The sequence below is a fragment of the Macaca thibetana genome, chromosome 20, assembly GCF_024542745.1.
Source record: "Macaca thibetana thibetana isolate TM-01 chromosome 20, ASM2454274v1, whole genome shotgun sequence".
In the NCBI taxonomy this organism is placed as follows: Eukaryota; Metazoa; Chordata; class Mammalia; order Primates; family Cercopithecidae; genus Macaca; species Macaca thibetana.
The window spans coordinates 44924251-44936847 of NC_065597.1; the positions used below are offsets into that span (position 1 = coordinate 44924251).

General features: G+C 37.2%; 1 protein-coding gene and 1 non-coding gene across 8 annotated transcripts in view; both read left to right on the top strand.

Moving 5' to 3' along the window:
- Positions 1-12597, top strand: part of NETO2 (neuropilin and tolloid like 2) — a 62090-nt gene that overhangs the window by 17968 nt on the left and 31525 nt on the right. For 4 of the 7 annotated variants that reach the window (XM_050773870.1, XM_050773868.1, XM_050773873.1 and 1 more), the window contains exons 5-6: positions 2953-2997; positions 3081-3208. In XM_050773870.1, the coding sequence (XP_050629827.1) occupies positions 2953-2997; positions 3081-3208 (173 nt within the window). The remainder of the gene's footprint in view (positions 1-2952; positions 2998-3080; positions 3209-12597) is intronic. The other 3 variants (XM_050773871.1, XM_050773869.1, XM_050773874.1) reach the window with 1 other exon arrangement.
- Positions 4836-4942, top strand: LOC126945157 (small nucleolar RNA U13). The gene has a single exon (XR_007722328.1). It is a non-coding gene; the product is annotated as a small nucleolar RNA U13 (small nucleolar RNA).

Genomic DNA, 12597 nt, shown 5'->3' on the forward strand with positions numbered 1-12597 from the left:
TGTGGTGCACACTTGTCATCCCAGCTACTCGGGAGGCTGAGGCTGGAGGATTGCTTGAGCCCAGAAGTTCGAAGTTATAGTGAGCTATGATTGCACCACCGCACTCCAGCCTGGGTGACAGAGCAACACCCTGTCTCTTAAAAAAGAGCAACATTATGAATTTTATGTTATGTATAATTTACCACAATTAAAAAGTAGTAGTGGCCAGGTGCGGTGGCTTACATCTGTAATCCCAGCACTTTGAGAGGCTGAGGTGGGTGGATCACATGAGGTCAGGAATTTGAGACCAGCCTGGCCAACATGGCAAAATCCCATCTCTACTAAAAATACAATTAGCTGGGTGTGGTGGTGCATGTCTGTAATCCCACCCACTTGGGAGGCTGAGGCAGGAGAATCGCTTGAACTTGGGAGGTGGAGGTTGCAGAGAGCTAAGATTACACCACTGTACTCCAGCCTTGGCAACAGAGCAAGAATCTGTCTCAAAAAAAAACTAGTAGCTAGTAAGCTGTTTTTTCACAGTGGCAGGGAAAAGAAAGATACACAGGATACCCTGCCTTGTGAAATAGTCCACAGGAGTTTGAGAACCAATAGTTTATATCAAAATGACTGATTGGATTAAATTGGTTAGGTGTTTTATTTTTATTAACTAAATCAACTGACTGAAGTAGTTGAAACATTAGTGTCATGAAGACACAATAGATGATGACTGTACATAAGTTTAGACTACTTGACAGAAAAAGACATCCAAAGAATACACTTATTTGAATAGTGTTTTTAAGTATTTAAAAACAAAATCAGCCAACTTCATATGTAAAGATACTTACTTTGGAGTCAAGTAGCTCTTTTTCCTCTATTCATGTTATAGATCATGAGAGCAACTTTAAATGGCCTATAGTTAAAATATAGACAAAGTATAACAAAATGCTTAGGATTTCTAGAGTTTATCACCTTTCATTTGCATTTTATAGTGCTTCACAGTTTTGATAGACATATTTAATTTTGTGCTAATGACAGTAATGTCAGGATTATATAATATTTTACAGATGAGGAAACTGAGTCAGAGATTAAGTGATTTTCTTAGTTCATAGAATGGCAAATCCAGGACTAGATTGCAATTCACTAGGCAATACTTCCTGCTCTTCTCATGTCACCTTTATAATGTGGGTGAGGTCACATTGAAGAAAAGCCTTATTAAAAAAAAATGTGGATGAGAAGTCCACAATTTTATCACTAAAAGAGAAAGCCAACACATGTCAAAATAAATAGGCAATGCATAATTAGCTAAATATATCTCTGTCTGATGTTATTTCAAGTCATGTTAATAAAATAAGTTTTGTCTAGGAGTTGGTAATTCTGGAAGAAACCTATTAACAATGGTGAGAAGTTCGTATTTTTTTAATGAAATTCTCTAAGCTATTGGTGATATTTACTGAGGCAGAGGCTCTTAATGGGTTGTTAGTTCCTGGATGTAACTGGGATAATTATGGACATTTTAATGCGATAATGACAATATCCTAGATTTCTGGAATACATGTGAACTAGTTCTGATTAATTTGCCAGACAGTTCCTGTGATTCCCCTCCGCCATGCTGTTTAAGATTTCAATTTCTCTTTGACATTTCTCTGCAAAAGAGCCGAAACGTCTGTTGTCCTCTTTTAGCAAGGACAAGTTTTGTTTATAAAGTTCAAAAAGAACAGTTGCTAAAATATATTCTACATAAGCTAATAATTTTTTTTCTCTTTTTAAAATATGTAATTTGATGACTTCCTAAAGTGTCTGGAATTAAAGACAACAGTTTTAACAGGAATTGAGTCTCTAGTTGTACACAATTAAATTGTGAATTGAAATAGATTTTCCAGGCCAAGTGCGGTGGCTCACACCTGTAATCCCAGCACTTTGAGAGGCCAAGGTGGGTGGATCACGAGGTCAGGAGTTTGAGACCAGCCTGACCAACATAGTGAAACCGTGTCTCTACTAAAAATATGAAAAATTAGCTGGGCGTGGTGGTGGGCACCTGTAATCCCAGCTACTTGGGAGGCTGAGGCAGGAGAATCGCTTGAACCCGGGAGGCAGAGGTTGCAGTGAGCAGAGATCAAGCCATTGCACTCCAGCCTGGGCAACAGTGTGAAACTCTATCTCAAAAAAAAAAACCAAAAATAAAGAAATAGATTTTCCAGAAATCTGAGACATTTTAGACTACTCAGCAATTTTTTTTTTTATTCTGGCAGTTGGATATATACACAGGTTCTATCTGAACTTTAAAATAATTGTTTAAAGATACCTGTGTTTGTAATTTCTAAAAATTTATTTTTATTGTGGTAAAATATCCATAACAAAATTTACCCTTTAACCTTTTTTTTTTTTTTTTAAAGACTCATTTTGTCACCTAGGCTGGAGGGCAATGGCGCTCTCTCTGCTCACTGCATTCTCAACCTCCTGGGCTCAAAAGTTCCTCCCAGGTCAGCTTCCCAAGTTGCTGGGACTACAGGCATGAGCCACCATGCCCAGCTCTGTTTAACCATTTTTGAGTGTGTAATTCAGTGGCATTAAGTACATTCACAGTATTACGCAAGCATCACCACCATCCATGCCAAAGTTTAGAAGACAAATTTTAACATGCTTCAGGAGAAGGGAACTTCATTCCTTTTTAAGGCCGAATAATATTCTATTATATTGTATATGTGATGTTCTGTTTACCTGTTCAGCTCTGATAGCTGATGTGAGTTTTCAAGTAGCATAAATAAATTATTCACTATGGAATCAAAAATATAAATGTGATTAAATAAATGTCGATCCTGTAAGTGAGCTCATAAATGAGCAATGATGTGTCGTTTTCACCAATGAAAGCTTCTCTTAGCTTGCTATGAAATGGAGCATTAGATGTAATGTAAGACATCAAAGCTTAAAGTAACTATCTCAGTACCAATGACTTTCTTCTTTTTTCTGTTGCAGATCCAGATTTTACTTACCTAGGAGGTATTTTAAATCCCATTCCAGGTTTAGTATATTACCACTTGTTCCTCTTGGCATTTTTGATCAGTCTTATGTTCCTTTGAACACCTTTCATGTATTCCTTCTAGATTGTCAGTTTGAGCTCTCGGGAGCTGATGGAATAGTGCGCTCTAGTCAGGTAGAACAAGAGGAGAAAACAAAACCAGGCCAAGCCGTTGATTGCATCTGGACCATTAAAGCCACTCCAAAAGCTAAGGTATTATTATGTGTTGAGTCTCTTCAGAGAAGAATATCATGATAAGGCATGATTTGCAAAATATGTTATTTTGGTTTGTGAAAATATTTATTGACTACATAAACTGATATTGCAACTTTTTAAAAATGTATTTTATTTCGCTTTATTGGCACCTACTAAGATCCCAGCATTATTATAGTTAAATAAACTGGAATATAGTTAAATTCAGGAATATTACATGTATATTAAGATTCTCAATTATAAAAGATTAAGATTCTTAAGACCTGTCAGTTCCCAATTGGTAGGTGTGCATATTGATCAGCATGATTATAGATTCATTAACATCTTTATGAGGAAAATAGGCCACAAGAGGTGAAAGTGTGTTCTCAAAAGTTACAGAGTTGGTCGTAGCAATCTAAAAACGAAACCCAAATGTGTCAAGTCTGTTCTTACCCTGCTGTCCTCTGCTACTCATGGGGCGCTTTTATTGGAAAGAACTGCAGGGAAGGATGTTTTTAAATAACTCCAACAGATTGAGATTGGATACTGACTACTTCTGCATTTAATTTATACTTCTAGGAATATCAACAGAGTTAAAATTATATTTAATGTGTATTATGTAAAAAGAGGGAAAAGAGGAGAGAGGGTGGGAAAACATACCTCTCAAGAATCATGAAAATCAGATTTAAAGATTGGGTAATATGATAGATAAAGTAACCTGAAAACCCATCTGCTAGAAGACACATGGAAACATTGGGTAAAATATGACAAATAATTCTTTTAAAAGCATATGTGTAAGCTCCAGGAAGGAGAAAAAGAGGGTAATGCTTATGGGTGAGAAATGAAGAGACAGAACTATAAATTAATAAATTGAAATTGATGTTACAAATGCCCCTGGCTGATTTTCATAACCTGTTACGGCACAGGGGTAGACATACTGAGAGCTTCCTTTTAATTCCCATACTGAGAAAAGAAGAGTCCTGGGGTTCACATGGCCTTTATGAGACTCACATGAAGCTGGAGCCCTCAAAGGGTGGCAACTCACATGAAAGCATAGATTAGAAAAAATGTTTCACTGCCACATGCTGATGACAAAGAAGCTTGTTTTTCTGGGTTTAGTCTCAGGGTGAGGTTGGGGGTGAGGCTGGGGTCCCCCTAGCTTTATACTTAGAAACCCTGCCTTTATTAGGGTTTGAGAAATGGATTTACATTCCCTGCTCAACCCAGGAGTCACTAAGTCCAAAAACTAACAAAATGGTCCTGGGTGCATTAAACCTTTGAGTCACCTGGCAAAAATAAATCTAAAAGTCACCAAGAAAGCTGCAGGGTTGGCATGGATGAAACACTGCTGCAGGTCAGCTCACAGCCCCCAGATTCTGAAACCCCTATGCTCACAGCCCACCATGGGTATGAGTTCACCAACATAACAAACAGGAAGGAGTTCCTTAGATCCCCAAGAACTTGAGTGTTTCACATATCCTCCAAGAAGGAAACAGAGATGAGAAAGAAAAATGACCACGTCCATTTTTAAAATAACCAAATAGGAGGTCTATAAGTTAAAAGTGGCTATTAAAAAGATGTATCTGAGGAAATTACCCAGAGCGTATTGCTGGAAGAGGTGGCAGTTTATTAGGATTTTCCATAACTGATACTCTGTAGTGTGTAAGTAAGCCTGATGCCCAGGTCTTCACACACACACGTGATGTGCGCCTCCCTCCAGCCTTGTTACCATGTCGGCACATTGCCTATCTGATGTGAAAAGGAAAAAAAAGAAAATTTCAAGAACTGATAAAAAGCATGACACAGGGTGACTCCCAAGCAGGAAAAAAAAATTTAAGTGACACTGACATTGTACCCCACAGACAAGGAGAAAAGTTTTTAAACAACAGAGAAAATAGTCTACAAAAGGATACTATTAAGATTGACACCAGAATTATCAATAGCAAAATAGAAGCCCGAGACAATAGAATAATGTCTTCATAGTGTTAAGAGTGTTCATTTTCATTTAAGACTGAAGGCAGTGGCGGGGATGATTAATGAGTACAAAAGTATAATTAGATAGAATTAATACCTGGTATTTGATAGCACAACAGAGTGACTACAGTCAACAATTTATTGTACAGTTTAAGCGTAATTGGGTCATTTGTAACACATGATAAATACTTGAGATGATGGATCCCCCATTTATCCTGATGTAATTATGTGCTGTATGCCTATATCATGATATCTCAGGCACCCCATAAATACATATATCTATTATATACCTGTAAAAATAAAAAATAAAAGAATGAGGACAAAATGAAGGTGTTTCTCTGCAAAATAATACATGAATTAAATGCTACAGTTAAAATCCAAATATATCTTGTTTACAGGATAATTACAGGAAGTTTTGAAAATACAAAACTAGGAAAGAAATAGACAAATGTCAAAAAAGAGCTGATGTAACTATTAAAACAGAAATCAGTAATGTCACTATCTCACTAGATAAATCTCAGATATTAATGTAGCCTTAAAATGCACAAAACATAGATTGCTGATTGTCAAGGAAAATCGACAAATCCACAACACAGTCGGTAATTTTTTTTTTTTACTTCTTAGTAATTCACAGGTCAAGCATACACAAAGTTAATATGGCTCAAAAGATTTAAATAACACAGTATATGCTTAATGGACATGGTATCTTGCTCCCAACATCCAGAGAATAGGCATTCTCTACTAGCATTCATAAAACATTTATCAAAACAGATACACGTGGTTGGCTAACAAAGGAAGTCTGAACGTATATGCAGAGCATCCTATGACAAAAATGCAATTAAACCAAGAATCAGCAACCAAAGATTACTTTAAAACTCCATATGTTTGGAAATATAATAATATACCACTTAGTAATTTGTAAGACACAGAAGAAATCAGTGTGAAAATTTGAATACATTTAAAATGCATTAATGAAAATACTACATATAAAAAAACTGTGGGGTACAGCTAAAACCGTACTTTGAGAAAAAAGACTGAAATTTAGTTAAGACTCCAGAAGTTAAAAGAAAAATCCAAAGAAAGGGCAATCATAAAACAGAAATTTTTTTTAAAAATGAAGATACAAAAAGAATAAATCAATGAGGCCTGACATGGGCTCTTTGTAAAAGGTAACAACAGGCAGACTTCTGCCAAGATTGATTTAGAAAAAAAAGACATAAATAGTCCAGGCACAGTGGCTCATGCCTGTAATCCCAGCACTTTGGGAGGCAGTGGCGTGCGGATCACGAGGTCAGGAGATCAAGACCATCCTGGTGGCGTGCGGATCACAAGGTCAGGAGATCAAGACGGGTTTAGTGAACTCCGTCTCTACTAAAAGTACAAAAAATTATCTGGGCATGATGGCGGGCACCTGTAGTCCCAGCTACTGGGGAGGCTAAGGCAGGAGAATGGCGTGAACCCAGGAGGCGGAGCTTGCAGTGAGCCGAGTTCATGCCACTGCACTCCAGGCTGGGCAACAGTGCAAGACTCTGTCTCAAAAAAAAAGAAAAAGGAAAAAAAAGACATAAATAAGAAATGGAAAAGTTATAAATCAGCTACAGCAAGGCTTTAAAACTATTATGAGACAAATCAACTAGAAAGTAGACCTGCCGAACAAGAGAGGAAAGAAACTGTGTTTCTTTAATAAAAAATGAGAATGAGGGGGAAAGGAAAAACAAGAATCTATAGATTAAAAGAGATATAAAAGTCAAGTGAACTTACTGATTCAGACAAACTGTAAATGGAGGGAACTGATGACATTAAGAGGCGTGTAGAAGTTTGAACACTGGTATTTAATATCAAGTTACTCATTTGTTTGATTTGATAATAGGATAAAGGTTATTTTTTAAGTGGCTTTAGTGATACAGAAATGTTTACAGATGTAATGATTTAACGTCTGAGATTTGTCTCTAGTATGTAAGAGTTAGAAGTGAGGAAAGACAGAAAAAATAAGATTGGCTAGGTTATAATTACTGAAGTTGGAAGCTGGATACACAGATATATTTTGTCTGTTTTTGCATATTTGGAAATTTTAATAAATGTTTTAGACTATCATAAGAGATATTATAAATAATGATTTGTCAGTAGATTTGTAAAGGGTATAAATGGTGATGTTTGGAGAGTATGGAGGGAATCCCTGTTTTTTTCTCCCTTAATCAGAATTCACAACAGGTTAGGAGACTAAAATTCTAAGGAACACTTGTCTTTCTGGCCAGAGGAACTAGATACAAGAGACCATGTTGTCATCTGGAGAATATGAAGGAAGTCTTGGAGAGGAGAGAGCTAGAGCAGGGAAGCACTAATGCAGGCTTTCCTTCTGAGGTGCCTGCGTGTGGAACAGATCCAGGGAAACGTGGCAGCAGTGTTAGGAACCACGTTACAGTATAAACCACCTCTAAGTTCCTGAGTGGGTCACACACTGGGCAAGCCTACCCAGCACAGCAAGGTCTTTGAACATTTGACACAGAATTGCAGGAACGCAACTTAGTTGTCTGCCACCCAAATAATAACAAAAAAGGACAAGGGAGAGACAGAGTCTCAGAGTCGCCCATTTGCAGTCTGAACGCAACTTAGTAGCTGGGTCTGCATTTTTTGATTTTTAGTAGAGACGGGGTTTCACAGTGTTAGCCAGGATGGTCTCGATCTCCTGACCTTGTGATCCGCCCGCCTAACAAAAAAGGACATCCTCCAGGGATTTTTAACAGGATCCAAGTCACACAGCATAATATTTAAAATGTCCAAGATACAATGAAAAATTACAGAGAACTAGGAAAATCTGGTTAATTTTTAATGAAAGGCAATCAATAGATCCCAACCCTAACCCAAATATTAAGAACTATCCAAAAATATTTTTTTAATTAAAAAAATGTTTTTAATAGAAATGGGGTCTCACAGTGTTGCCTAGGCTGGTCTCAAACTCCTGAGCTCAAGTGATCCTCCTGCCTCAGCCTTCCAAAGTGCTAGGATTACAGGTGTTAGCCACCATGCCCAGCCAGAATTATCAAAAATTCTAAAGCAATGATAGAACCATGCTTCATGAGATAGCAGTAAACACTCTCAGAGTAGGAAAATAGGACTCAGCAGAGAAATAAAATAATTTTTTAAGTGAAAAATTTAGAAGTAAAAGAAAAATCTGAATTTTTAACAAATAATCACTGTATGGGCTCAATAGAAAAATGGAGAAAATAGAAAGTCACTGAACCTGAAGATGAGTCAGTAGAAATTATCCAATCTGAAGTACAGAGGAGAAAAGATTGAAAACAAAGTAATTGAAAACTGTCCATGGGACAGTTTCAAAGGGCCTAACATTTGTGGTGTTTAAGTCCTAGCGGGAGAAGAGATTGGCACAGAATAAATATTTGAAGAAAATTGCTAAAAAGCCCCAAACTTGATGAAGGACATATATCTAGAGATTTAAGGAGCTCAGTGAACACCAAATAGGATAAACAAAAAAAGCAATACCTGCACACATCAAAATCAAATTACTTGAAATCAAAAATTGAGATCTTGAGGTCTACCAGAGAAAAATGATGCATCTTGTATAAGGGAGCAGTGATTTGAATGACTATTTTTTCTCTTTAGAAATGATGGAAGCCAAAGGTAGTGGATCAGAATCTTCACATGCTCGGATGGGCAGTAAGGGGAACTGTGAAGTCCAAATTTTATACCCTGCAAAACTTCTTTCAAGAATGATAAAACTAAGAGAATTTATCACCTATGCACTCGCTATAAAGGAAGTTATTTAGATAAAATAAATGATACTAGAAAAAATCTTGAAACTTCATGACTAAAGGGAAACAAATGGTAAATATCTGGGTAAATTTCAACTATTTTACCAGTATCAGGAATGAAAGAGAGGATATCACTACAGACCCTACCAATGTTAAAAGGAGTAAGAAAATACAGGGAACAGCTCTATGCCAGAAAATCAGATGACTTTGATGAAATGGGTAAATCTCTTGAGCTACACAACTGCCCAAACATATCCCAGTAGAAATACACAACCCAAATCATCCTATGCTTATTCAAAAATGAATTAATAAACATCTTCTAACAAAGAAAACTCTAGGCCTAGATGGGTTCACTAGCAAATTGTACCAAACATTCAAGGAAGATATAATGCCAATTCTTTAGTATCGTCCAGGAAATGAAAGAGCAGGGAACATTTCTAAACTTACTTTGTAAGACAAGCATTACCCTGGTACCAACAGACAAAGAGATATTATAAGGAAACTATTGATCACAATTCGTCAAGAAAATAGATGCAAAAATTTCAATAAAATATTAGCAAATCTAATTCAGCAATATAAAAAAATACATAATAGTAAAGCGTGGTTTATCTCAGGAATGCAAGTCTGGTTCAACATTTGAAAAATCAATGTAATTCACTATAAAGACTAAAGAAAACTGTGATTGTCTCCATTCATTAAAATTCAACACCCATTCATGATAAAAAGCCTCAGAAACATAGGAACAGATGGGACTTCCATAACCTGATGAAAGGTATCTACAAAAACCTACCAGCTAAACCAGGCACAATGGCAAGCACCCATAGTTCCAGTTATTAAAGAGGCTGACACAAGAGGATTGAGAATCGCTTGAGCTCAGGAGTTCAAGGCCAGCCTGGACATCATAGTAAGACCCTGTCTCTTAGAAAAAAAAAAAAGAAGCAGCAGAAAACCCTACAGCTGACACCATACTTAATGGTGAAAACCTGAATTCTTTCCCCTTCAAAATCAGTAGCAAGCTAAGTCCTATTCAATGTTATACTAGAAGTTGTAGCCAGTACAAAAAGGCATACAGACTGAAAAAGAAGAAATCAGTCTTTTTGAAGATATCATTGTCTATATAAAAATTTCCATAGCATCTAAAAAGCTCCTGGAACAAATATATCAGATTAGCAAGATTGCAGGATGGAACACCAGTATACAAAAATCAATTGCAGGTCAGGCACTGTGACTCCCGCCTGTAATCCCAGCACTTTGGGAGGCCAAGGCAGGCGGATCACTTGGTTCAAGACCAGCCTGGGCAACCTGACGAAACCCAGCCTCTATAAAAAAACAAAATGTTATATATATATATATATATATAAATTAGCCGGGCATGGTGGCTGTACCTGTAGTCCCAGTTACCCAGGAGGCTGAGGCGGGAGGATCACTTCAGCCAAGGAGGCGGAGGCTGCAGTGAGCCAAGAGCACACCACTGCACTCCAGCCTGGACAACAAACTGAGACCCTGTCTCAAGAAAAAAAAAATCAATTGAATTTGTACATACTAGCAATGAAAATTGGAGTTCAAAATTAAGAAAACAGTATCATTTAAAATATTACTCCACCAAAAAAAAATGTGTAACATCTGTAAACTGAAAACTTAGAAGACCATAATGAAAATATTCAGAGATGACCTAAATAAATAGATACACTGTGTCAATGTATTTATAGACCCCCAGTAGTGCTAAAATGTCAGTTCTTATGAAAATGATCTACACAGATGAATACAATTTCAATCAAAATCACAGCTATATTTTTTGTAAGGATTGACAAACTGATTCTAGAACATAATGGAAAAGCAAGGGATTACAGAAGCCAAAATTATTCTGAAAAAGAACAAACATGGAAGACTCATTACCTGATTTCAAGACTTACTGTGAAGCTTCAGTAACCAAGACTGTGGTACTGACAAAGGACAGACACACAGATCAATGGAATAGGATAGTCCAGAGATTAGATTTATGCAAATATGGTTCATTGATTTTTTGACATTGAAAGGAAATTGAGTGGAGAAAGGATAGTCTTTAACAGATGGTGCTGGAACAATTGGACCTCCATATTCAAAGAAAAAAAAAATGAACCCTCACCTACACCCAACACTGTATTTAAAAATTAACTCAAAATAAATCATGGACATAGATGTAAAATTATAAAACATTTAGAGGAGAATATATGAAAATAATCTTACTGGGTTAGACAAAGAGTTCTTAGATGCAACACCAAAAGAGTATCCATAAAAGAAAAATTTAGGCTGGGCACGGTGGCTCACACCTGTAGTCTCAGAACTTTGGGAGGTTGCGGCGGGCGGATCTCAAGGTCAGGAGATTGAGATCATCCTGGCTAACATGGTAAAACCCCATCTCTACTAAAAATACAAAAAATTAGCTGGGCGTGGTGGCGGGCACCTGTAGTCCCAGCTCCTCGGGAGGCTGAGGCAGTAGAATGGCGTGAACCCAGGAGGTGGAGCTTGTAGTGAGCCGAGATCGCGCCACTGCACTCCAGCCTGGGCAACAGAGCAGGACTCCATCTCAGAAAAGAAAAAAAGAAAGAAAAATGTATAAATTGGACTAATGAAAAAGCTTTTTTATGTGAAAGACACTGTTGAGTGGGGGAAAAAAAAAGCCACTGACTGGGAGAAAAAAAAAATCACCTATGAAAAGATATCTTTCATCCAGAACTCAAAACTCAACAATAAGAACAAAACCCAATTACAAAACAGATTTTAACAGATAGTTCACCACAGAAGATTTCATCATTACAAAAATGCAAATTCAAACCACAATGAGATGGCACTATTCTCTGTTAGAATAACTGTAATTTAGAAAAATCACTCAGTGCTGGGAACTCTGTAGAGCAGCTGAAACTCTGATACATTCCTGGTAGGAGTGCAAAATGATAGAACTGCTCTGGGAAACAGGTTGGTGGTTTCCTATAAAGTTACTGTGTGACTCAGCAGTCTCTTCTGGATGGGTACCCGGGAGAAATGAAAGCTTATGTTCATGGAAAAAACCTGTGTGTAAATATTCATAACAACTTTATCTGTAATAACCAAAAACTAGAAATGTTTCAAGTGTTCTTTAGCTTTTGAAAGAATAGGCCAGGTGCGGTGGTTCACACCTATAGTTCCAGCACTTTGGGAGGCTGAGGCGGGGGGATCACTTGGGGTCAGGAGTTCAAGACCATCCTGGCTAACATGGTAAAACCCCGTCTCTAATAAAAATACAAAAAATTAGCCGGGCCTGGTGGCAGGTGCCTGTAATCCCAACTACTTGGGAGGCTGAGGCAGGAGAATTGCTTGAACCCTGGAGGTGGAGGTTGCAGTGAGCCCAGATCACACTACTGCACTCCAGCCTGGATGATGAGCAAAAATTCCATCTCAAAAAATAAAAAAATAAATAAACTGTGGTACATCCATATAGTAAAATCTAGTCAACAATAAAAAGGGACAAACTATAGCTACATTAACTCCAGATGCATCATGCTAAATGAAATGATCTAGACTCTAAGGATACATGCTGTGTGATTTCATTTATATGAAATTCTAGAAAAAGTGAACTACAGGACAAAGAACAGATCATTGCTTACCGGGGATGAAGACTGGAGATGGGTTTTGACTGCACAGTAACAG